This window comes from Pelophylax lessonae, assembly GCF_965119305.1.
Source record: "Pelophylax lessonae genome assembly, chromosome: 3".
NCBI lineage: Eukaryota > Metazoa > Chordata > Amphibia > Anura > Ranidae > Pelophylax > Pelophylax lessonae.
This window is the reverse complement of record NC_138770.1, coordinates 27503100-27530632: the sequence shown is the minus strand read 5'-3', so window position 1 is coordinate 27530632 and position 27533 is coordinate 27503100. Positions and strand designations below refer to the sequence as shown.

The 27533-nt window shown below is 45.9% G+C and overlaps 2 protein-coding genes across 2 annotated transcripts in view; both read left to right on the top strand.

The window, feature by feature from the left end:
• Positions 1–27533, top strand: part of LOC309550260 (uncharacterized protein) — a gene marked incomplete at both ends in the record, with an annotated part of 1652360 nt that overhangs the window by 177045 nt on the left and 1447782 nt on the right. Inside the window, one exon of the mRNA XM_082250668.1 lies at positions 27121–27327. Coding sequence (XP_082106794.1) covers positions 27121–27327 — 207 coding nt within the window. The remainder of the gene's footprint in view (positions 1–27120; positions 27328–27533) is intronic.
• On the top strand, positions 605–11065 carry LOC309549843 (uncharacterized protein; the record flags this gene model as incomplete). Its single annotated transcript, XM_082250342.1, has 3 exons — positions 605–610; positions 2026–2549; positions 10918–11065. The coding sequence occupies 3 exons, from the start codon at positions 605–607 to the stop codon at positions 11063–11065; spliced, it is 678 nt and encodes a 225-aa protein (XP_082106468.1).

Genomic DNA, 27533 nt, shown 5'->3' with positions numbered 1-27533 from the left:
GATAAATCAATAATGAATAAATAAATAGATGATAAATAAATATAAATAAAGTCCTTGTGTAATAATTGATGTGACTGTTAGTGATCAAATAAAGTTCAAGGTGCTCAAATAAATAAAGTGACAATTGGTGATTTCTCTTTAAAATAATTTGGTGAAGTTCCAGTGATGTGATCCGAAGTGAGCAGAAATCATTTAGGTGCAATGGCCGCTCACCTCATTGCACCATTACAGGCGCTTTTTGCTGGTATATGACCCTGGAATAGGGATGCTGGATTTCCTTAATAGGCTTTCCTTAATTAAAAATAATGATAAAAAATAATAATAATATTGCATAACTCAAGTAACCTATGCATGTACAGCTAAAAGATATAGAAACATCTAAAACCATTAATTTGGTGCACTGGATGGTCCCGCCCACTCCCTCTGGGGGTGGAAGGGGGATGAACCGGCTTAACTGAAGCTAATATATATTATGATCTACTACTGGTATGACCAACTCTGAGGAAGGGAGCTTGACTCCCGAAACGCGTTAGCGGTCCTATCTTCAAGGACATGTTCCAGTTCATGTGTGATGGATTCTTGTAACACAATTTTAATTATATTCATGTCTGTGAGTATGCATTTGGCATTTTAATAAAATTTTATAAACAGTGAACACGGGTAATGCACTAGTTGTTTGCGCCTCCTTTTTCTTTTATGTTCTCTGGCTGTGCCTGACTTATGAGTCCTGACCCTTACACTGTATAATTTATATTGTACATTACATACTCCTGACCCCTGCACTATATACTCTATGTTGTACATTACATACTCCTGACCCCCACACTATATACTCTATGTTGTACATTACATACTCCTGACCCCTGCATTATATACTCTATGCTGTACATTACATACTCCTGACCCCTGCACTATATACTCTATGCTGTACATTACATACTCCTGACCCCTGCACTATATACTCTATGTTGTAGTACATTACAGACCCCTGACCCCTGCACTATATACTCTATGTTGTACATTACATACTCCTGACCACTGCACTATATACTCTATGTTGTACATTACATACTCCTGACCCCTGCACTATATACTCTATGTTGTACATTACATAGTCCTGACTTCTGCTTTGTCTCTCATCTACCCACTGCTATATATACACATAATATGGATTCTCTTTTGTTACACCCATTTTCTACCAGCTGGACATTTTATATCGGTAGATAGTGAGTAGGTGTTCCACACATCAAGGCGTGACCTGGCGTAGGTCCAGACTGAGACTGCCATTTACTATCATACAGCAGGTCTTGACTTGATGCGTGGTTCCTGGGACACCTAGTCACCCTCTACCATTTACTAGTTACCTTGAGGGTGGAATTGTAAGATCCTCAGAGACAAAGCTGTCTGATGTGGGCGGAGTCCTGGTTTAGGGGAACCAATCTGCTGATGTCTAGTAATAATCTTTGTATTTCTATTTTAGTAGATGGACGGGAGATGAGGAAAACCTCAGAGGATTGTCTCACTTTGTCTCCAGACTGTAAAGTAGAAGATGAGGACATCACACAGTATAGTCCAAGAGAAAACCCGGCTACCTCAAATGTCCATCCGGCACCACAAAGTGTAGATGGACCATCGTATTCCTCTTATCCTGAGGAACCTCAGACTCTGAGGGATGGTGCCGGACCATCGTATTCCTCTTATCCTGAGGAACCTCAGACTGTGAGGGACAGTGCCGGACCATCGTATTCCTCTTATCCTGAGGAACCTCAGACCGTGAGGGACAGTGCCGAAACATTGTATTCCTCTTATCCTGAGGAACCTCAGACTGTGAGGGACGGCGCTGTCCTTCCAACAGATAAGAGGTTTTCCTGTCCTGAGTGTGGGAAGTGTTTCTGTTCTAACTATGGTCTTAATGTGCATAAAAGATCTCACACAGGAGAAAAACCGTACTCCTGTCCTGAGTGCAGGAAATGTTTTTCACAGAGGTCCACTCTTAACAAACATCAGAGATCTCACTCGGGGCAGAAGCCGTATTGCTGTTCTGAGTGCGGGAAAAGTTTTTCACAAAAGTCTCATCTTTACACACATCAAAGATCTCACATGGGGGAGAAGCCGTATTCCTGTCCTGAGTGCGGGAAATGTTTTTCACAGAAGTCCACTCTTAACAAACATCAGAGATCTCACTCGGGGCAGAAGCCGTATTGCTGTTCTGAGTGCGGGAAACGTTTTTCACAAAAGTCTCATCTTTGCACACATCAAAGATCTCACACGGGGGAGAAGCCATTTTTCTGTCCTGAGTGCGGGAAATCTTTTTCACAGAAGTCCTCTCTTTACAAACATCAGAGGTCTCACACAGGGGAGAAGCCGTTTTCCTGTCCTGAGTGCGGGAAATCTTTTTCACAGATGTCCTCTCTTTACACACATCGTAGGTCTCACACGGGGGCGAAGCCATTTTGCTGTGCTGAGTGCGGGAAATGTTTTTCAGTCAAGTCCTCTCTTTACATACATCAGAGATCTCACATAAGAGAGAAGCCGTATTCCTGTCCTGAGTGCGGGAAATCTTTTTCACAGATGTCCTCTCTTTACAGACATCAGAGAACTCACACGGGGGAGAAGCCGTTTTCCTGTGCTGAGTGTGGGAAATGTTTTTCACAGAAGTCCAATCTTTACATACATCAGAAATCTCACATAAGAGAGAAGCCGTATTCCTGTCCTGAGTGCGGGAAATGTTTTTCACAGAAGTCCACTCTTTACAGACATCAGAGAACTCACACGGGGGAGAAGCCAATTTCTTCTCCTGAGTGAGGGAATTGTTCCTCAATGAAGTCCTGTCTTCCTGTACATCAGGGATCCCACACAACCCTCGAGGTGTATTAGTGCCTTGAGTGCCGGAAATGTCTTCTTTATGAATGTTGCTGGATATGTGGGGAAGAAGCACACCCTGATATACACCTTAGATATACTCCATGGCTGATTTTCATGTAAGAAACAGTTGATAAGGAGATGAGAGATGATCAGCGACATGGATGAAGTGTTGTACCGTTTTTGTTTTTCATTGGCTGAGTACATTTTGGGGTGTAGAGTGGTAAGTAGAGCCGTGAAATGAAGGATTCACCTTCAGAATGTCTTGCTTGTCTGTGTGACGGTTACTGATAATGATATAGCGGGTTATAGAGCTAGAAGCTGTGAGATCCCATATATCTTTATCAGTAAACTTTACACAGACAAGACATAAATTCTGAAGTTGATGTTGTTCATTTCAAGGCTCTACTTACCAGTGGTGACCCCCAAGCGTGTCTCTCTGTCTTCAGTCCATCCTTCTCCCATCCCCCAACAAGAGGGAAGGAGAACTTGGAGATAAACTAGGTGAGAACTTCTTTCCTTTGTGGGTTTGGGTGGCTTGGCGAAGTGCGGCACGAGAGGTAACACCGCTTGTCTTTATATTTCTACATATCTTGTCTGGGTGGAGATTATTTGTTGGAAAATATTTATACTGTTTGATATTCTGTAAATAATTTCTGTTTTCCCTTTGAAGGGAGATATTATGTGTGGTTTGATGAAGCGATTGGCTCAATAGTTACCACTTCACATGTTTCGTTTTTATAAAACAGATGAAAAAATATGACAAGCATTAATTCTTTCATGACAAATGTTGGTCTTGTTTTATGTAATTCAGGGATTTCCTATGGTCATTGGGTCCATCTAGTGGCCATAATGCAGTATTGAACTTTTTTCTGATTGAGGTATTTTGGAACTAATACCTCATTATGGCCACTAGTTGGAGCTGACGATTATAGGAAATCACTGTGTTTATTAGAATATGGCAAGAATTTGTCACGGCTGGACACATGCTTGTCACACTCACCCAACTTCTTCTTTGCCTAGACCCCTCAGTTTCCTATGTCGGGAGGGGGGGGGGTGGGATTCATACAAATCCCTGAGATCATACCCATGTATTTATGAGTACAGTACACATTGAAGGACATAAATACCAGAGTTGTTTTTGCATTATTTTTGCACACGTGGTAAAATGCAGATTTTTGGCCTGAAGATTAGATAAAACCCCCAAACATATATTTTCTGAAAGCAGAGGCCCTGGAGAATAGAATAGTGGTATTCGTTAAGGTGTTCCTCGTACACAAATGTCACCTTCATATCCGGGTTTATTTTCTCCTTTCCCCCATTTTCTATTATTGCCGACTCTGCCTCCACATTCCAGACAAGTCATTTTCCTGACCAATTGGATTTCTTCCTTTACTATTTCCTGATTCTATGACTGCAGTCTTGTTAAAAGTAAAATTATAATAAAATAAATGATTAAACATAAATAAAAGTTGTGTGTCGGTGTAAGGAGGAAAATCTTTGGTACTCAAAATTGCTCATAGATGACACTTTAAAAGCCGCTACAGGTTCACCATCAGTAACTACCAGAGTGCGGGGGTCAGGAACATGTCATATACAGTCCTGTGTATAGAGTGCAGTGGTCAGGAACATGTCATATACAGCCCTGTGTATAGAGTGCAGTGGTCAGGAACATGTCATATACAGCCCTGTGTATAGAGTGCAGTGGTCAGGAACATGTCATATACAGCCCTGTGTATAGAGTGCAGTGGTCAGCAATAGTGATGTACGAACATCGGCCGGGTTCGCAGCGGGCCCTATTGACTTTAATGGGAGGCAAACTTTAAAAACCTTTTAGGTCATATTTGCAGCCACAAAAAACGTACTAGCTGTGCACAAATAGTCCCAGCACATGGAAAATGTAAATAAAGAAGTATTGCAATTGGAAAAGTTTTTTTTTTTTTTTTTTCATAATTCAGCCAGAACTGACAGCAGCCGGTAAATACACGTCTAATACATATAGGGTCCATTCACACATCTATAAAATGGGTCCGTATCCATTCCACAATTTGGCGGAACCTTTACAGACCCATTGATTTTCAATTCCAGTCTGAAAAATTAGGCATTCACAGGATAAAGAAGTGTCGGCCATTCCAGGCCCCAAAAATTAGCCTACATCCGTTTACCTGACAGCTAAGAACGTAGTATTCTGTGGCTGAAGGTACATTAGGCATTCACAGGATACAGAAGTAGGTGTCGGCCAGTATAGGCCCCAAAAATTAGCCCACATGAGTTTACCTGACAGCTAAGAACGTAGGATTTGGTGGCTGAAGGTACATTAGGCATTCACAGGATACAGAAGTAAGTGTCGGCCTGTATACGCCCCCAAAATTAGCCCACATGGGTTTAACTGACAGCTAAGAACTTAGTATTTGGTGGCTTGAGGTACATTAGGCATTCACAGGATACAGAAGTAAGTGTCAGCCTGTATAGGCCCCAAAAATTAGCCCACGTGGGTTTAACTGACAGCTAAGAATGTAGTATTTGGTGGTTGGAGGTACATTAGGCATTCACAGGATACAGAAGTAAGTGTCGGCCTGTATACGGCCCCAAAATTAGCCCACATGGGTTTAACTGACAGCTAAGAACGTAGTATTTGATGGCTGGAGGTACATTAGGCATTCACAGGATACAGAAGTAAGTGTCTGCCTGTATAGGCCCTATAAATTAGCCCACATGGGTTTAACTGACAGCTAAGAATATAGTATTTGGTGGGTTGAGGTACATTAGGCATTCACAGGATATAGAAGTAAGTGTCGGCCAGTATAGGCCCCAAAAGTTAGCCCACATGGGTTTAACTGACAGCTAAGAACGTAGTATTTGATGGCTGGAGGTACATTAGGCATTCACAGGATACAGAAGTAAGTGTTGGCCTGTATAGGCCCCAAAAATTAGCCCACATGGATTTAACTGACAGCTAAGAACGTAGTATTTGGTGGCTGGAGGTACATTAGGCATTCACAGGATACAGAAGTAAGTGTCGGCCTGTATAGGCCCCAAAAATTATCCCACATGGATTTAACTGACAGCTAAGAACGTAGTATTTGGTGGCTGGAGGTACATTAGGCATTCACAGAAAAAAATAATCATCAGCCCTGAAAGGCCCCCAAAATTTGCCATTCAATGGACATGAAATGTCTTTTTTGTCGTTGTATGTAGCGAAGCCAAGGACCAGGAATTGGTGTGGGTGGATGGCGGTCTGGCGGATATTTGTGGCCTGGCATGAGGAATTTCAATGAAACATGGTCTACTGGTCACATGTGTTGAATTCCTCAGAGATCCATGCCTCATTCATTTTTATAAATGTGAGGTAGTCTACACTGTCTTGAGCTAGGCGAGTGTGCTTATCGGTCACAATCCCCCCTGCTGCGCTGAACGTCCTTTCAGACAGGACACTGGACGGGGCAAGCCAACATTTCCATTGCAAATTGTGCAAGCTCTGGCAAGAGGTCAAGCGTGCCCACCCAGTAGTACAGGGGTTCATCACTCCTCAGAGCATCCACATCGGCCGTTAACCCGATGTAGTTGGACACATGTCGGACACTTTTTTTTACGCTGCAACATTTGGGCCACAGAAGCCTGCCTTTTTCCAGAACAACCACTTGACAACGGCATCATGGAAGGTGGAGTGGAGTACAAATGAGAGGAGAAGGAGAAGAGGCTGGACGGTGAGAGCCTGGAGTGTGGCTTTGTGGGTTCTGACGGTGTTGCTCCCACTGGGCTCGTTGATGGGAGTTCAGGTGCCTTCTTAAAGTGGTTGCCCTAGGTGAGTGTTGGGCTTACCGCTACTTATGTGTTGACTGCAAAGGCTGCAGATGGCAACACTGTTGTCAGCAACGGACACATTAACAAAAGCCCACACTGCGGAGCCATGTGCCGGCATCCTGGTAGTGCCAGATGTGACTGTACATGGTTGATGGCTCGCTCCTGATACATTTGCAGTCTGCTTTGTACCTCTTGTGCAATGCAAGTTCTGCCTGCCTCTCCTCCCTATCTGCTCGTCCGTCTCTCCCTCTGAACTCCCCTTCTCTTCCTCTCTTGTGGCCACCCACATGACATCCATAGACACGTCATCATCCACGTCACCTTCCCCACCACTAATAATCGAGATCTCGGAGTAGGCAGCAACAGCGGGGACCAACCTCCTAGGGCTGATCTGGGTAATGTCGTCAGACTGCTGAGTGGCGGCTGTTGCTACCTCCTCTTCCTGATCCGATGCCAACAATGGCTGTGCATTGCAAATGTCAGGAGTATATCATATACAGCTCTGTGTATAGAGTGCAGTGGTCAGGAGTATATCATATACAGCTCTGTGTATAGAGTGCAGTGGTTAGGAGTATATCATATACAGCCCTGTGTATAGAGTGCAGTGTTTCTGCTCCCAGTTATTTCTGGGCTTATTGCTGATATCATGTGGTCTACCTGCTCACTCCCCTCTCGGCTTATTTAGACATTTTTGCAGTAGGTAAGGATGTGGATTATTTTCTGCCTTGTTTGTAATGGTGACCTGCAGTACACATTTGGGCCTGGTATACATTTTTGGTGGACACAACGCTGTTTATTTCTTTTTGTGTCTACGGTTCTCTTTGAAATCCACACTAAACCTGAAGGGCCAGGTATGAATTTGAGGGGAGACATCCCACACCACCCCTTTGTTTGCATTCACCAGTCAGCCAGGAACCCCCAGCTGACAACCAAATGGGATGAGCAGGGATGCGTCACTGGTTGTCAGGATGCCTGCACCCATGTACTTCCTACTGGTGATGAGCTGAACTTCCCTGTGTTTGGTTTGAGCATGGTTAAGTGAACTTCAAAGATTTTGCAGTTGCCAAACCCCACTGAATAAAAAGGGAGCAGAATAAAAAATGCCCATTTTCTGAGCTGGTAGGCAATCTGGAAAGCAGTATCGTGAGTACAGAGGATCTTGCCCAGGGGTCTGCCCAAGAAGGGGTCCACTCCGGAGAGTGTAGTCAGTGGACTGGTGTCAGCTGGTATAGAGAAGGGGGGTACTGGGGGAGTACCCTGAAGAGAAATACAAACAGGAACATTTACTACAAATTCATTCAAGTGGCAGGATGAAGTCGTGGCCTTGCCGCATCCTCAAGTCCAAACTCCACTAAATTTGTGAATAGTTCAAGTGTTGGAGTATACCACTCATCCCTTCTCCCATCCCAATATAAAATAAAAACAACAAAAACATCAACTCCTAGACTGATCGTTGAATGAGCCAAGAACATAAAGTGCTAAGAATTCTGCAAGCAGTTGCTACGGGTAACCCAGGGGAATTCATAAGTTTCAATCACCAACAGTCCTCTAGGGGGCAGCGCTACACAGAGGTTTGGTGATAGAGGTCAGTTGTCTTTGTTGCATGGTGTATCCTTGTTTCTAGCTAATGCCAGCAGCGTTTCTTTGGTATGAAAGAAGTGGATTCTAACTATGGTGTCCCGAGGTACATTATCAGGAATGTGTCTGGGTTTAGGCAGACTTTGAATATGGTCAATTATTAGATCCTCTAAGGAAGCATCAGGAAGCGCTTCCGTTAGTATGCTGGTAAAGTAAGATTTCAGATCTGGCTGCTTTACAGATTTGGGGATACCTTGGGTTTTGATGTTGTTGCCTCTGGACCTGTCCTCCAAATCTGCCAGTTTGGATTTGATCCAGTGTTAAGTGAACTTCAAAGATTTTGCAGTTGCCAAACCCCACTGAATAAAAAGGGAGCAGAATAAAAAATGCCCATTTTCTGAGCTGGTAGGCAAGATGCTCTCAAAATATAGCATGGGAAGGGGGAAGGGGCACTGCCCTGGGGAAAATGTTCTGAAGCAAAAAAAAGATTTCCATTCAGGCCAGAGCAGTGATTTCTCTAAATACTTTAAGTGATACATTATTAATCTTCAATTCTTTGGGGAGCGTGTCCAAAATGGCGACCAGGACAGCCGTGGTGTTAGAGGAGCTCTGCTGCCATGTGAGTTATATATCCATACTATTGGTAAGATTGCTACTAGAGGACCTGTTTTTCTGCCCTTTCCTGACCACTGAAGATGACAAGAGGCAGACTGCACTCTGGTAACCTGCAGACTACGCATACTGCGGACAACTCTGCGTTTCAATGTTGGTGATGCAGATTTTCTGTTTTTCCCACCACATCAAACCGAGGATTGTGATTTGGCTGCTGTGGAGGAAGACAACTATAATGCTGTAATGCAGGCAATGAGCAGCTGCCAATCGACACCTCTAACATAGAGCTACTCCAAACCCATATCAGCCTGATACACCGGGACATGGATAAATTCCATCACTGCGAGGCAGAATGCCGAATAGGCCACTCAGAGGGCACTGTACAGGATCATTCTGCTATGATACATACCCCAAAATCTAAATTGAAATATCTGGAATCCAGAGCCAAAGATGCAGAAAACCACAACAGATGAAACACCCTTGGTATCCTGGGGCTAACCAATGGTGGCCTTCAATGAATGCCTGCTTCATACTCTACCCCTGCAGGCACAATTTTAAAAAAATGTCTGTTGTAGTTGATGTAGCACCCTCCTAGTCAGGTGCTAGAGAGTTAGTATAGTTTTTGGCTCTGTCTGCCTATCAGAGGAGCAGCAGGTAAATTATATATTGCACTCTGCTTAACAGAGAGCAGGATCTGTGAGTTAGGTCTGCCCAGTGTGTGATTCATCTGGTCTGAGGGAGTGTCCCCAGCTGATCCAATGGGAAGGCACATTGGATAGTGGAGGAAACCTGGCCAATGACACACAGGCTTTTGATACAGCCCCAGGCATTGGCACAGACTGTTTGTTTTGGTGCATTGTGGGGCAGGGTATAAAAAGCCAGGGGCACATGAGGTAGAGGTCTTTGGTGGGAAGCAGAGTGCCAGAAGGAGGGTGGCGGCTGCCTCCTCTTCTGCAGCAGTTGGTGATGGTCACAGGCAGTCAGCCTGGTGAACCAGCACTGTGTGGAGCTTAACCCAGAGGTCCAGGAGAACTGACTGAGGAGTTGGGGCACTGTAAGAATCTGGAAAGCAGTATCGCGAGTACAGAGGATCTTGCCCAGGGGTCTGCCCAAGAAGGGGTCCACTCCGGAGAGTGTAGTCAGTGGACTGGTGTCAGCCGGTATAGAGAAGGGGGGTACTGGGGGAGTACCCTGAAGAGAAATACAAACAGGAACATTTACTACAAATTCATTCAAGTGGCAGGATGAAGTCGTGGCCTTGCCGCATCCCCAAGTTCGAACTCCACTAAATTTGTGAATAGTTCAAGTGTTGGTGTATCCCACTCATCCCTTCTCCCATCCCAATATAAAATAAAAACAACAAAAACATCAACTCTTAGACTGATCGTTGACTGAGCCAAGAACATAAAGTGCTAAGAATTCTGCAAGCAGTTGCTACGGGTAACCCAGGGGAATTCATAAGTTTCAATCACCAGCAGTCCTCTAGGGGGCAGCGCTACACAGAGGTTTGGTGATAGAGGTCAGTTGTCTTTGTTGCATGGTGTATCCTTGTTTCTAGCTAATGCCAGCAGCGTTTCTTTGGCATGAAAGAAGTGGATTCTAACTATGGTGTCCCGAGGTACATTATCAGGAATGTGTCTGGGTTTAGGCAGACTTTGAATATGGTCAATTATTAGATCCTCTAAGGAAGCATCAGGAAGCGCTTCCGTTAGTATGCTGGTAAAGTAAGATTTCAGATCTGGCTGCTTTACAGATTCGGGGATACCTTGGGTTTTGATGTTGTTGCCTCTGGACCTGTCCGCCAAATCTGGCAGTTTGGATATGATCCAGTGCATTTTATTATCTCTGTAATTTTTGTAAATCTACCATCTCATTGAAAGTGGAGGCAAATTCACTCATCTTATTTTCAATATGTGTTACTCTTTGGGACACTTCAGCCACTTCAGACTTAAACTGCTGCTCTAGAGACATGATGTCTGCATGGATGGTGGATCGAACAGACACTAACATGTCCTTCAGAGTTGTGTTTTTGACTGGTTTATTAATCGTGGGGAATTCCAGATTGGAGTCTTGTTACTCCCTGGTGTTCTCTAGAGAGGTATCACTAGCACTCACCTCCTCGTCTGTGTTCTGTAGCTTTAGTTTGGTCTTAGCTGGGCAGGAGGAGGAGGAGGAAGATCCTGAGAGAGTCCCTCCACTGGCATTGTGAGCATACATCCCCTGAGAGGGATTGCTTCATGATGAGCCTTGATTTGGCAATCCGCTGTGTCTGTGTCCAGGAGAGGTGCTGGCAACATCTTGGAAGGAGAAGCGCCGCGGCTGAGGGAAGAAATCCATCACCTTCCCCGGCCTGTAGGAGCCCTTTCTCTTCTTTGAGAACATACTTGTGGGCAGCAGGGCTGTGAGAAGATGTCCGTGGAGGATTTTGTGTCACCGTGTGGCTGGTGAGCTGTCTTTTGTTGGAGCCAAGCTACAGAGCGGCCATCTGCATTGGCGGTAAACTACGAGCCCCCCTAATTATTTTATTTATATAAGCCTTCAAGGAAGTGTTCTTATTTTGAGAGATCTCCACCTCCATTCCTATGTGACCATTACATCCTTGTAATTTATGCTTAACATCTTTGTTATGAGTGGACTGATATATATTTTTATGCTTTATAATATATTTTTTGCATTTTCTTCACCAAAAAGAGTTATCTTATTTTTCAGGTATACCTTTGTTTTGAACTTAGCCCTGTAAAATAGTTATTATGAGATGTTTCTCAGGGCTGCAATTCCTGTGAACTCTACAAGATGGTGATCTCACTTCTACACAGATAGGAAGTGATGTCAGGTACAGACAGGAAGTGATCTGGAACAAAGACAGGAAGTTCTACTTAGTACGGACGTAGCAAGAAGGCGTCACTGGAAGTGGCAGAAGAGGAGGTAATAAGATCTTATTTTCTATTTACACCCAGTAACCCCCCCCCCCCCCCCCCGTCATGTCCGTCCTCTTCCTCCATAGTCACTGTGATGTCTTTTATCTCCAGCAGATGATGATACACACATATATAGTGTGGAAACCTAGATTAACCCTTTGGGGTTAGAGCATCTCCCCATTTATGGGGCCAAAACATTGTCCTCATTTTGGAGATAAATTCTAGCAATTTGGTCCTCTAAACAAACATCACTGACAATAAATAGACAAGACAATGACCATCAGGACAATACATGGCCTACAAAGGGCAATTATTACACTACACAGGCAGCCAATGGGCAATCATTATAATATGCAGCCAACACAATGATGGAGTGCAGGGGTCAGGAGTATGGAGCCCCTTACATTGCTGGACAGGAGGAAGAAAACATTCCCCAGCCTGCCATGAAGAATATGTTCCATCATTGGTGTCAGAGGGAGGAAAATACTGAGGGTTCTGAGGGAAGTAGATGAGCTGAGGGGTCTCTGAGGAGGTAGTGGGGATAAAGGACCCTGGGACCTCTGAGGGTTTACTTCATCTGAAGGACTCTGGGATCCCTGAGGAGGAAGTGTGAATTAAGGACTTTGGGGGCCTCTTGGGAAGTAATAGAGCTGAATAACTCTGAGAGGTTAGTGGGGCTGTGGGGGCCTCTGAGGGGGTAGTCCGGGGCAAGCAGGCTGCAAGGTAAAAGTGGCTGTTGGTTTCTAAAGCAGTGCCCGGTGCTGGAATTCAGAACCCCAGGAACCCACTGCCACTCTGTACAATGTCCTGAATACTAACCAAGAGAGCAAACATCTCCCCCTGCTGTCCTCCTCCTACTCACACTGGGCTGTCATTGGAGGAAAGAGAGCAGACCCCTCCCCCACAGCTGTCTACTCCACCAGCAGCATCCTCCTGCTATATAATCCAATCTTTGTTGGGGGCGGAACGTTGCTGGGATTCTTTCCTTTAGTGATTATTTCTCTAAATGATTCTTTATACAAGTGATGTGCTTTTTAAGCTCTGCCTCGTCTGAATGTCTCACCTGAAGATTTCTTCTCTGTCCCTCCACAGGTATGTCCCAGCTGATTCCCACCCACCCATAACTGAAAAAACTGAAAACCTATTGCTTCCTGTGTTTGTGTGTTGCTCGGGTATGTCCCAGTCTTCACATCCGCCCATAGCTGAAAACTGACTTTTCTTGCCCTGTGTCTGTCTGCATTTTAGAATGTTGTCACCTTCACCATCTGTTGTCCTGTCTGCATCTTTATAAATGTTTTTTTTTTGCTCTGTATTGTCTTACCCAAGTTATGTGCTGATCTGATCTTTACAACTCTGCCGTCTTGCTAGTCTGGCTTAGATGTGAAAGGTTTGCTTTGTTAGCTACCAATCCTTTATATTAACTCATGATTAATTATTAACAAACAACCACCCCCACCCCTAACAGTATAAAACTAGAGCACCCTTATGGGGACAGCACGTTACTGGGGGGAACGTTGCTGGGGGTTCTTTCCTTTAGTGATTCTTTCTCTAAGTGATTCTTTATACAAGTGATTTGCACTTCAAGTTCTGCACTTCAGCGATTGCACAAAGTGAACATAAATAACAAACTGCACTGAAAAGCACCAAACAGGCTGCAGGTGATCCTGTCTCTCTATTCAGCTCTCCTTCCACTCTGTAACATGCGCTCTCTACCACTCCTTCTGGTAGTTGTGTCCTCTCTCCTTATACTCTCTTTCCTTCACCTCTCTTCTCCACCCCACACCATATATATATATATATATATATATATAATATATACCACCCTCCCTCTTGCCTCCTTACTGCCAAGCAGACCTATTTTATCACTCTCATTAACACCTTCTCATCCAGTCCCTGTCAACTCTTCTCTACCTTCACCTCTCTTCTTTGTCCTCCACTGCCTTCACCCACCAAATTACACACTGCCCAGGAAATCACCAACCACTTCAAAAATAAGATTGATTACATTCGTGAGAAGATCTCCAATGCACAGATACCTCTCCAACTTATAACCCCGTGTCCACAGGTACAATCATTACTTTCCTCATTCAACCCTGCAACTATTGATGAGGTTGCTAAAAAAATTTATAACGCCCACCTAACTACCTGCCCCCTGGATCCTGCTTCCTCACAAATGCTTTGGTCACCATCTGGCTCCATTCTACACTCTCTAACCCACATCTTAAATCTCTCCTTCTCTTCTGGCATCTTCCCCAACTCTCTAAAACATGCACTAGTCACCTCCATCTTTAAAAATCCCTCACTGGACCCCACCAATCTTAACAACCTTTGCCCCATCTCCTTACTCCAGTTTTCCTCCAAAATCTTTGAATGTCTGATCTACAACCAACTGAGTGAACATCTGACTGAGAACAAACTTCTTGATCCCTTCAGTCTAGAGTTTACCCTCAACACTCCACAGAAACTGCTCTCCTTATGGAGAATGGCTGAAACCAATGGACACTATTTGGACCTCTCTGCTGCCCTTGATACGGTGGACCCCCCCCCTCCTCCTTTAAAAACCTTTACTCCTTTGGTCTTCATGACTGTACTCTTTGCTGGTTCTCATCCTACCTATCCCACCGCACCTTCAGCATCACTTAAAATTCTACTTCCTCCTCTCCTCTTCCTTCTATTTGGTTCTCCAAAGTTCTGTTCTTAGACCTCACCTATTCTCAGTCTACAACTCCTCCCTGGGTCAGCTGATAGCCTCCCATGGCTTCAAATACCATGTCTACGCTGACGACCCCCAAATCTATCACTCTACCGCTCAGATAACTCCATCAGTCTCCTCACGTATCACTAATTTTCTAATAGACATATCCACCTGGATGTCACAGCACTACCTCAAACTCAGTCTATCCAAAATCAGGCTCATAATATTCCTTCCCCTACGTGCCGCTTCCCTTGACTTCTCTGTTATAATCAACTGCTCAGTCATCAGCCCATCCCCCCCATGCCAAGGTGCTAGGTGTAATCCTGGACTCTCCAAAGCTTGCCGCCTCAACCTCGGCAACATCTCCAAAATATACCCCTTCCTAACCAATGAAATCCACTCCCTGGTCATCTCTTGCCTTGACTACTGCAACCCCCCCCCCCCCCTTATTGGCTTACCCTCACATAGGCTATTCCCCCTTCAGTCCATCATGAATGCTTCCGCCAGGCTCATCTAGCTTACAAACTGTAGCTGCTACCCCTCTCTGCCAATCCCTCCATTGGTCCCACTCACCCAAACAAATAACATTTTAATTCTAACAATAACTTAAAAAGCCCTCCACAACTCGGCCCCCAGCTATATTACTAACCTAATCTCAAAATACCAACCACATTGTTCTTTTCGTTCCTCCCAAGACCTCCTGCTCTCTAGCTCCCTCGTCACCTCCTCCAATACTCGCTTCCAGGACTTCTTCAGAGCCTCTCCGATCCTATGGAACTCCCTACCCCAATCTGTCTGACTATCTCCTACTCTGTTTGCTATTAGATGATTCCTGAAAACCTTCCTCTTCAGAGGATCCTATCCTGCCTCCACCTAACAACTGTACTTTCATTTTCTCCATGAGCTCATCCCCCACAGTAATTACCTTTTGTATCACTTGACCCTCCCTCCTAGATTGTAAGCTCTAAGGAGCAGGGTCCTCAGATTCCGCCTGTACTGAATTGTATTGTAACTGCACTGTTTGCCCTCATTGTTGGTGCTATAAAAATCCTGTATAATAATAATAAATATTAAATGTGTTCCCATGGGGGCAGTAATCCTTAAATGTACAGCAACCCTTCTATTCCCCCCCTCACATCCCCATCCTATTATTGTGTGACCAATACCATCCATATAATTCTTACTTTCATTTCCCAAAGTTATCCGTCTACAAGGAGACCTGTATAGATCAAATGATGGCACCAATGAGGATGGAGGAGGACCGGAGTCACATGACTGAGAGGATACTAAACCTCACCCTGGAGATCATCTACCTGCTGACCGGAGAGGTGAGGAGGATTCTGGGAGGTCACATGACATCACTCGTATCTATATTAATAAAACACAGACCTGACCGGAGAGGCGAGGAGGATTCTGGGATTCTAACATGATATTCCTATTGGTTCCTCAATACAGAGATTTCCTCCTCTGAAGTCAGGTGATCATATGACCATCACAGTGCCTCCATGTGACTCCCTAAAACCTGAGAGACACAACATGCAGAAGATTCTAGAAGTCACCAAGAAGATGATGGAGCTGCTGACAGGAGAGGTGAGCGGTGCTGGGAATTATTTTTTGTAATTTTATTTTTATTGAATTTACCAAAAATAAAGAAGTTACATCCATTGTATTTCAGAAAACAGGCAATGAAGAGGGTATATAGATATTACACCATGAAGAGGGTATATAGATATTACACCATGAAGAGGGTATATATAGATATTACACCATGAAGAGGGTATATATAGATATTACACCATGAAGAGGGTATATATAGATATTACACCATGAAGAGGGTATATAGATATTACTCCATGAAAAGGGTATATAGATATTACACCATGAAGAGGGTATATAGATATTACACCATGAAGAGGGTATATAGATATTACACCATGAAGAGGGTATATAGATATTACAGCTTGTAATAGCCAATAGACATACAGCATACTTGGACAGTATATGCAGGAAACTGAAATAATTCAGAGGAACCCTGAAAGTTCTGGATAGAACATGGAGATGTTTGGCCATCTGATGGACATGTCTGGGTTTGGTGGTTGCCAGGAGAACGGTACTTGCCTGACTGCATTGTGCCAAGAAGAGTTGAAGCTGTTATAGCTGCAAAGGGCGGAGCCAACTCAATATTGAACCCTACGGACTAAGACTGGGATGCCATTAAAGTTCATGTGCGTGTAAAGACAGGCGTCCCAATACTTTTGGCAATATAGTGTAAGTGAAGGTTTTCAGTGACCGGGAGCACCTGGTATAATAGTTTGTAGATGGAGGATATGAGGTGTGGTTGGTGTCGGCCTTGGATTCATATGTGTTTGAATTTGGTTGGGCGGTGTAAAGCTAATGATGGAGGGGGGGGAGGGGTGGAGAAAAATTCTTCCATTGAATATAAGAGGTAAAGAGGTTATTGGGAATACGGAGCTTAGTGTGGAATTCCTCAAAGGGTCTGAGTTTTCTTCTAACCAAATCTACAAAATGATGCATCTATAAGGAGAATTATCTGCAGGACTGTGAAAACAACAGCCAGGTATATTAAGAGGAAAAGGACCGCCCGCCGTCTATTTATGTCACTACTTTGACATTAAATACCGGAGTTATGGTAACAGATAGCAGATAGCTGCCATAACCCCGGTATTTTCTTACACAGCCAGTGGTTCTCTTTCACATAAAAATGATTCGTCACTGCGTTACTTAAACTGACAATTGCGCGGTCGTGCAGAATTGTACCCAAATAAAATTGATGTCCTTTTTTTCCCACAAATAGAGCTTTAGTTTGGTGGTATTTGATCACCTGTGCCATTTATTTTTTTGGCGCTATAAATAAAAAAGAGAGACAATTCTGAAAAAAAAACAATATTTTTTACTTTCTGCTATATAACATTCCCAATAAAAAAAATGTAAAAATTAAATGTTTTCATTATTTTTGGCCAATTTGTATTATGCTACATATTTCTGGTAAAAAAAAATCCCAATAAGTCTAAATTGGTTAAAACTTATCACATCTACAAACTAGGGGAAATATTTATGTCATTTTTTTTTTTTTTTTACTAGTAATGGCAGTGATCAGCGATTTTTAGCAGGACATTGTTGGAGACAGATCGTACCCCTAACTGACATTTTTGACACTTTTGGGGGGACCAGGGACATTACTACAGTAATCAGTGCTAGAAATATGCACTGTCACTGTAATAATGACACTGGCAGGGGAGGGGTTAACACCAGGGGTGATCAAAGGGTTAAATGTGTCCCTAGGGGGTGCTTTCTAACTGTGTGGAGGATGGGCTTGCTGAATGATCACGGAGACCTGTGTTCCTAAAAAAGAGGATCCCTGTGTTCATTACTGACAGAACAGCAGTCTGTTCTGTCTCTGCGGGGAGCGATCACAGGTGCCCGACAGACATTGCGGCCGCCGGACCCGCTGATTGGCTCCCCCCGTAGCCAATCGGTGCATGCGCACGCCCCCACTAGCAGTCCCGCGAAACGACGCACAGGTACATCGTTTCTAGTGACAGAGCCAATCTGCTGCAGTATAAGTACAGCGGCTGGTTGGCAAGTGGTTAAAATTAATAATTATATTTTATTATTTATTATTTATTATTATTATCATGATATTAGTTTGTTCTTAGAATATGCACAATTTATTAACTATGCACAAGCAAATATTCACCTTTTTATTTTTTATTATTTTCTCTTTCTAATTGATATGAGGATATTTTGTACATTTGTGATTATAATGTAGAGTTTGTATTTGATGGCAGCTGACTCAATGGCAGCCATAAGCATTGATGGGTTAAGTGGCATCCAAATCTGCATAGCTCCGCCCACTCTCCACCCCTCTATTGGGACACATACCCCAGTTGTCTTTATCCCCATGACTTGATAAACCGCATGCACGCAAAACACGTCATCACGGCAACTTTACAAGCTTGCATTCCATGCTGGGACCCTGAGGCTTCCTCTGGTTCTTCCTGCTCCCACCCACTGGCCGACCATGACGTCACCCGAGCGCGCTGCTGTGCTCAGTCTGGTTCCCCGAGTGGCAGTATTGTATTTCCCAGGGCTTTTGGATTGGCGCCCCTCTATCAGCCCTCACCGCAGTGCTGGATGACCCTTCCATTAATGCCCAGGGACCTTTTGCAGTGGTATTGTTGGCTTTTTTATTAACTTGACGGTTCTTATCCATCACATTGTGGGTAATAAACTGTTGTGAGACTTTTACCCTTCATAGACCTGGCTGTTGTTTTCACAGTCCTGCAGATAATTCTCCTTCTAGTGACCACTGGGGGCACCTAGCGTGGTCTTTTGTTTGTGTATGCCTGTATCTTGCACTATCCAAAGAGGGGGAAGCATGGAGATAGATGCACAGCATTAGGCGGAAGGCTAGACATGACTGGGTTTGCAGGACAGGTTGCTACCCAGTGGGGGTTAATTCATTTAAGTAAACAGGTTAGATAGGTGATTGGTCGTTAGGAAGGTGGGGCAGGGTGTGGCAAGGTGGGGTCAGTGGGGGAATAATTTGAGGGTGGTCCCAAGGGTCCGGTCAGTTGCAACCTGGACAGCAAAGGAAAAACTTCTCTGCCCTCATTGCTATTGCATAATGGCGGACTTGGATACCATGCTTGCTCAGATTCGGAGTGCAGCCATGGCCCATGGCCCACAATGGCTGCAATCTAGGATGAATGACTTGATTCAGGGGTCGGGGCAGGTACCAGCCTCACCTACCCCAATTTTACAACGGCCTAGGAGGTCAAGGCCTCCTGAGCGCCTCAGCCCTGAGACGACCCCTAGGGTCCGCCGCCGCGTAGGGAGCCCCCCTACGGACCCTTCGACCTCGGCCACTGGCGGGAAGCCCCCTACTGGTGATGCTGGCGTTGGAAGGAATCCTCGACCTCGGCGGGGCCCTGGCAAACAGAGTGCGACCTCCTCCCGCGCCATTGCCCCCTCACCTGCTGTTCCGGACGTTGCGACCGGCTCCCCGGGTCCTTCCAGTGGGAGTGTGGTTCTGCGAGGGAGTCGAGTGCGGGGTCCGGGTGCGGGCCTCCCCCCAGGTGCGGCCGTGACCTCTCGAGGAAGAAGCCGAGGTACCAGGAGCTTCCCCAGCGTCCCATCACCAGTTCCGGACCAGCTTGCGGCGCCCGCCGCTGTCCCATTGCAGCGGGGCGTTCGGCAGGATCAAGAAGAATCGGTGGATGGCGGTGCTCCGGCGGAGGCGCCCGGCGATGACGTCGGAGGTACGGAGGCCTTCAAGGTGCAAGTAGAGAGGAGGCGCTCGGTGATGATGTCAGTCAGCAGCGACCCAGCTACGGAGGCCACCCAGGACCAAGCAGAGTGGCAGCTCCCAGCGATGACGTCACGGAGGCGGCGGTGGCTCTCCGGGCCCCAGCCGAGGATCACACTTGGCTGACAGCGGGGAGCGCTCTGAAGGAGAATTGTCGGGGACAGATGAAGATGACCGGCTGGACATCGAGGCGGCTCCGCAGACGGGACACGGACGAACGGCTGAACGGGGTCCTTCACCGGGTCAGCCAGGTAAGTCAGTCTCTTTTTACTCTCCTTCTTCTTTGTGTCTTTCTTCCTCCTTGCCGGGCTATTCTCCTTCTGCTGCTTTGGGTGGGACTGCCTCTATCTATTCGTCTGGGACGTCTGGTATTCTTGCTGTCCCTGCGCCCTCTGCCCTGTCTCCTGTGTCTGGTATGTCCAATGTGGGTTTTGGGGGGCATCTGTGGCAGGGGGTCCAGGTACATCGTCAGTCCCGGATGGGGGGCTGGGGGGCGTGTCGTTACTGCATAATTTTTTGGCCGGATTTAAAGATTTATTGTCCAGGTGTGAGCCGGCTTTACCAGCTGCACCCGTGGGTGCGCCTGTCCATGCTTGGGCAGCGGCGGCAGGGGGGGGTACGGCCACGGCTGGACTTACTACTGAACCTAGGACTACGGTTCCAGTTGCAGTCGCTGAGGTGAGTCCCGTCGCCACGGTATATACGCCTGTGCCAGAGGTGACGACAGTGAAAGCGGGGACTTCGGGGTCCACTGACGGGGACAAGGAGCTAGTGCGCCTGGCCGACTCAGCTAAATGCGAGGTGTATGTCTGCTTCGAGGGCCCGTTGGGTGCACATCTGAAAACGGAAGTGCGGGAAAAGATCTGGCGTGGTGAGTATGTGGAAATTTTTACCTTTGGAAAAATTTAATCTGGATAGGGTCAAGCCGGACGAATCCAAAAAAGAAGAAGAAGAAAAACGTCGTTATCGTTTAATTCCGCGTTCATTTAACAACTGGTTGCAGGCGTTTAGCATTCTGGCCAGTGTTATTGGCGAGAAGCAAACTGATCAGTGTTCCCCTCTTTTTTGCTATCTGGATTCGATCAGGGAAGCGTATCGGGTTTATGGTGGTACTGCTTGGCTACGCTATGACGAGCAATTTCGTCAGCGCAAGGCTGTCCGCCCGTCTTTGAGATGGGACCATAAGGATATCAGTCTATGGATGCGCCTTATGACCCAGGCGAGATCTACTAATCATCCCTTTCAGGGCGGGGTCAGAGGGGCTGCCTCCTCGTCCTCTCCAGCCGCAAAACGTAAGGGCCTCTGTTGGCAGTTCAATGAGGGCACTTGCAAGTTCGGGGCCTCCTGTCGCTTTAAGCATGAATGCTCGAATTGCGGGGGGCTCTCACCCCTCTTCACGATGCTTCAAGCAAGGGGGTGGCAAGAATCCCGACGCTGGAAAAAGGGCGGACGCCGGTGAAAGTGGAAAGACTGGTCAAGTTCCTAAATAGATATCCTGACAGGGAGGCCGCTGGACTCTTGCTGTCGGGGTTTTCACATCCCCTGTACTTTGTCGGTGATACCCCCGCCTGGGGGAAATTTGAGTTCTGCGAACCTACATTCTTCTGTGGTTTCTGCGAAACTTCAGAAAGAGGTTCGGTTGGGCAGAATGGCTGGCCCCTTTGCGTCCCTGCCATTGCCTAATTTGGTTGTGTCCCCTTTGGGTGTGGTTCCAAAGAAGGAACCTAATCAGTTTAGGCTCATTCACCACCTTTCTTATCCTCCGGGAGGTTCGGTTAATGATGCTATTGCGGAGGATTTCTGTTCTGTTTCCTACGTTTCTTTTGATAAGGCAGTGGCCTGGGTTCGTCGTTTTGGGCGGGGTGCTCTGATGGCGAAGACGGACATTGAGGCTGCTTTCAGGTTGTTGCCGGTTCACGCAGACAGTTTGCATCTTTTGGGTTGCGTATGGCAAGGGAAATTCTTTGTGGACCGCTGTCTCCCCATGGGTTGTGCCATTTCTTGTTCTCTGTTTGAGACATTTAGTTCCTTTTTAGAATGGGTGGTTAAGGATGTTTCTGGCCTTTTTTCAATAATTCATTATTTGGACGACTTTCTGGTTATTGGTCCTCCCGGTGAAGTGACGTGTGCGGCGCTTCTGGCTACTGTCCAGCAGCTTTTTGAATATTTTGGAGTACCATTGGCTCCTGACAAGACGGAAGGTCCGTGCACGGAACTGCGTTTCCTGGGCAATGTCATTGATACGATGACAATGGAGTGCCGGCTTCCGCTCGACAAATTGCTGGACCTACGGGGGGACATTGCCGGAGCCTTAGCGGTATGAAAAATTCAGCTGCGGGTCCTGCAATCTCTGCTTGGGAAACTGAACTTTGCCTGCCACATCATGCCCATGGGGCGGATGTTTTGCAGGCGGTTGGCGGCGTCCACATCATTATATTCGATTGTCCAAAAATTGATCGTGATGATTTGCGAGTTTGGGAGTTGTTTTTGGGTTCTTTCAACGGTAGGTCTGTATGGTTGGAAGCTCCTGTGTCCAATTTTGACCTTGAACTTTACACCGATGCGGCAAGCTCTGGGGGTTTCGCGGCCTATTTGCAGGGTCGATGGAGTGCGGGCGAGTGGCCGGACTCTTGGTGTGGTTCTGACTTCATCCGAAACTTGGTATTGTTGGAATTATTTCCCATTGTGTTGGCTGTAGAGCTGTGGGGTCCAGAGTTCAGGAAAAAATGAGTTCGTTTTCACTGCGATAACCTGGGGGTAGTACAGTCACTCAATAGCATCACCGCCTCTTCCCCGCCGGTTATTAGATTGCTTCGGCAACTGGTGTTAAAATGTCTAAAGCTGAATTCGTTTTTTTATGCTGTACACGTACCGGGTGTTGACAATTCGGTGGCTGATGCTCTTTCTCGATTCCAGTGGGACAGGTTTCGGCGGTTGGCACCGGAGGCGGAGCAGCACGGATTGCCTTGTCCCGAGTATCTGTGCAAAACATAGCCTTGCCGCAGTAATGAATTTGGTTCGATCATCGGTTTGTCCAGCCACTTGGAAGGCATACGAGCAGGTATGGGCGACATGGACTCAACTGGTAAGTGAGGTTGGCGGTCTTTCTGACGACCAAGATAGACTGTACCTGCTTCTTTATTTCGTGGGTTTGAATTTTGCACAAAAAGTGTCGGTCTCTTCATTGAGCCGGAAGATGGCGGCTTTGGCCTTCTATTTTCAGTTGTCAGGGGTTACGGATGCTACAAAACATTTCCTAGTTTGCAAAGCTTTGCGAGGTTATAGGAAAGGTCGGCGATCGGTCGATTCCAGACGCCCGGTCTCATTCGATATGCTTGCTCGGCTGGTGGATTGTTTACCGCAGGTTTGTTCTTCTGATCAGGAGGTGGACCTCTTCCGTACGGCTTTTTTTTTGGCGTTTTTTGGAGCCCTCCGCGTAGGCGAGTTGGTAAGTAACTCCAGGCGGGGGGATGGGGGTTACAGTTGTCAGATGTGAGTTTACATCACGACAGAGTGCTGGTCTGGATTCGCAGGTCTAAAACAGACCAGCTAGGACGTGGGGCTTGTGTGGAACTGGGAGAGATTCCGGGGTCCTATCTTTGTCCAGTATCAGCGGTGCGGCACTGGCTGCAGGTGCGCTCCGCCCTGCCTGGCCCGCTGTTGCTACGTGGCGACGGCACAGCGCTCTCTTGCTTTCAATTCACTGCGGTCTTCCGTAAGTGCGTGGGGGCAGCTGGTTTTCCTGTGAATGAGTACTCCTCGCATTCTTTTCGCATTGGAGCTGCTACGGAGGCAGCTCGGTGGGGCCTTGATGATCAGGCATTGCGGAAGATTGGTCGTTGGGAGTCCCGGCGTTTTCGCCTGTATGTTCGTCCGCATCTGTTATGATGCGGCGACCGCGGTGCACATTTCTGATCGGGGGGGCGGGGGTGGCCCGCCCTTAGTATTTGTTACATGTGTTCTAGGTGTTGCTTCGTGTATGTGTTGTTGTTGTTGCGCACACGGGATGCATGTTGGTATGTATTCTTTTTTATGTTTTACAGGTACCACCGAGGTCTTGGTCTGGATCTTAGGACATTCCTACGTTGTTTGGGGTGCTAGGAGGGCAGTAGTTAGGCCGGAGGGTCGACAACTGGGATTTGATAGGAATGAGGTGAAAGTGAGGTGGATAGGGGTTTCGAGGATGTTGTGGTCGCGGGTTCTTCCAGAAGTACATCGTTGTGCGCGGTTGGAACGACCGCCTGACGTCCTTTTGCTTCATGCGGGTGGTAATGACCTAGGCCTCCGTTCTTCCAGGGAATTGATCCGGGATATCAAACTGGATTTCCTGAGATTGCGGACGCTTTTTCCCCAGACAGTGGTAGTATGGTCGGACATAGTTGCCCGAACCTCTTGGCGCCTGGCTCGGTCGGTGGTCAGCCTAAACAAAGCCCGGATAAAAGTGAATAAAGCTGTGGCAAAATTCTTTGTGCGCAATGGGGGGTTGGCAATTCGCCATCTGGAACTAGAGCAGGACCCGGCCCTTTATCTAAGGGGGGATGGGGTTCATTTGAATGCGGTGGGCATTGACCTGTGGACCTTAGGTTTACAGGAAGGTCTTCACAGGGCTCTGCGGGTGTGGAGGGCTACACGGCCATAAGGGGTCATGCCCGTTTGCTGTGGCTGGGGTTTTTAGGGTCTTGGAGGGTGTGACTATTTTAAAAGGTAATGTGGAGGGGTAGGGCCCATCTTAGGTATGGGTGTACCTTCCCTGCCAAGGTCAGTTGGCTGCATGAAGGTATCCCAATGGTAATAGTCCTTGAGCTGGTGCAGTGGCGGCTGAGGGCCTGGAGGTCCATTGGGGTCAGGGATACAGCCAGGGGGGGAAGTCAATTTGCCTTCCAAGACCCTAAAATGGTAATTTACATTTGTATTTGATTTGTGTTTTGAATAAAATGGTAATTTGTGTAATTATTGTTTTTACAAGTTGGTTGTAATAAAGATGGCTGCTATGGCCTTTTAAAATCCAAGACAGTAGTAGCGTCCCCTTTTTAAGATAGAAAAGGGGGGGTGACTTGTTTTTCTTGGTGGTATAAGGTTAAGCAGCCGTAGTATCTGCAATACTTCAGTCATGTATTTGACAGCTGCATAGGTTTGTCCTGGTCTTCCCATGAATCCATCTATGATCTGTGCCCTCAGCGCTCGGTATACATGTTTGTTTAAAATGACCCAACTGAAATCTATTGGCTTCGGCCCAGGGCAGGATCCTTCCATAGGACAGGGAATCTGGGATTGAAGGATTATATAAGAGGTTAAGCAGGAGAGAACATGGGGAAGAAAGAAAATACCGTGTGCAACATTTTTTCCATGTGGACAACATAAATAGCATAGGGGAGGAGGATTGTTTCAGTGGAGAGGACATGGTGGAGTCAGCTGACCATAATAAAGGGCATGGGTGAGTGGGGTAGATAAGCCCAAATTATATTTCAGACCAGCGACTGGGTGGGTGATGGACAGACCAGGACATAAAAGTCTGGAGGTGGGAGGCATAATATTAATTTAACCACTTCCCATCGGAAGGCCTTCATATGACGTCCTGGACTTGAAGTGGTGATATCTGGATGATGGGTGCAGCTGCAGGCATCATCCAGATATCTTTCTTTTCAGCCAGCAATTCCCTATCTTGTAGAAGCCCTAGCTGGTCATGAGTCGCTTGATTTACAGGCTGCGGGGGGGGATGTCCTCCCCCTCTCCTGCTGCCCTCCAGTGCCATAGAGCTGACCATAGAATGGATGGTCCCCGGCCATCTCTATGCTCCTGGGAGGCCGAAAGCAACATTATGACATCACTTTCGGTGCTGGCAGATGTAAACACTGCCAGTTTTTCATCCTGGAAAGCAGAGATCAATGTTTTTTTTATCTCATGCTTTCCAGGGTAGAAGAGATATCTATGTGACCCCAGATTTCTCCATAAAGAGGACCTGTCACGCCTTATTCCTATGACAAGGGATGTGTACATTTCTTGTAATAGGAATAAAAGTGATAAAAAAAAAATAGAGATGGTGTACAAATAATAAAAAAAATAATAAATAATAATAATGAAAAAGTTTTTAAAGCACTTCTGTCCCCTCGTGCTCAAACGCATACATAGGTTGCGCCTGCATATATATACGATGTTCGGACCACACATGTGAGACATCGCTGTGAACGTTAGAGGAAGAGCAATAATTCTATCACTAGACCTCCTCTGTAACTCTAAACAGGTAACCTGTAAACATTTGGAAAGCGTCGCCTATGGAGAATGGGTGCAATTCTAAAGCATGACACATGTGTTTGATATCTAATTACTCGGCATAACATCATCTTATTTATTGTACAAAAATTGGGTTACAGTATCTATGGTGGGTTTTTTTTTTTTGCATTAAAATTCTTTAAAGTGTATTTTTTCCCAAACAATTGTGTTTGAAAAATTGCTGCGACCGCCATTTTATTCTCTAGGGTCTTTGCTGAAAAAAACATTTTTTTTTTTTTTTTAATGTTTGGGGGTTCTGAGTCATTTTTTAGCAATGAAATGATGATTTTTACATGTAGGAGAGAAATGCCAGGATTGGCCCGGATGGGAAGTGGTTAACAGGTCGGTGCTCCCAGACCGCCCCTAGATCTCAGCCAAAGCAAAGTGGATTGTGCTATGCGATGGGACTTATGGTGCCATATAAATGTAACAAAGATACTTTGCAGCAATTTCAGCCGAGAAAGAGGGACTTGGACCGGGAGAGTCTCCAATAGGTACAGCAGTTTGGGGAAGAACCACATTGTGAGGACATTTACCGTGCCTAGCCAGGAGATATTATACAGTAAGCATCCCATTGTTTCAGGGATAAATGTCTTGAAATAAAGAAGGAAGGTTAGCTTAGTATAATGAGGAGAAGGTGTCACATGAATAACGAGGGATTTGAGGGAACAGGTACACTAGTGATACGAGTAAGCGGATTGTAAGGTGCCCAGAGTTGTGGGAGGAATGTTGATAGAAAGATCCTCGATCTTAAGCTGGATACACACTATACAACTTTTGTGGTTAGATTTCCTTCAGATTTACCTTTTTCTATGTAGTGCAAGGGCCTGCCAGATTGCATACAAATTGAAAGTGTTTAGGTTTGACCTCATATTATATGGTTTTGGTAAATCTAAAGGAAAAAGTCTTCAGAAAATCTTAGTGTGTATGGCCCTTTAGAAGTATTAATCTTATACCCCGGCAGTGTACTCAGGTAGATGATTGACAATTATTAGTAGTTATAATTTATATACAGCATGTTTGTTACAATGAATGTTTTATTATATATTCAGAGTGGAAACCTCGGAGATGATAATATTAATGTTAAAGAAGAGTATAAAGAGGAGGATGAGGAGTATGGAGTGATGGAGGAGTTTTCAGAAGGACACAAGGATATGATGGAGCCACCTAATACCAGGAACCCACCAGAGAGATGTCCCCGTCCTCTGTATTCCCGGGATTCCACACAGGAAGGTCACACCATCCCTCACTGTTACAAGGTTGGTGCGATGGAGTATCTAGAACATTGACTTGTGGAGATGATGTGAGGATTATTTTATGTGAGTTTATATTTTATAGATGATTTTTCTCTCATTTTCTTTAGGGTGAAGATCTGATAGATATAAAAGTTGAGGTTAAAGCAGAAGAAGAAGAGAGGTATGTGAGGGATGAGCAGCAGTCTATGGAGGAGGATGGAATAACGGGG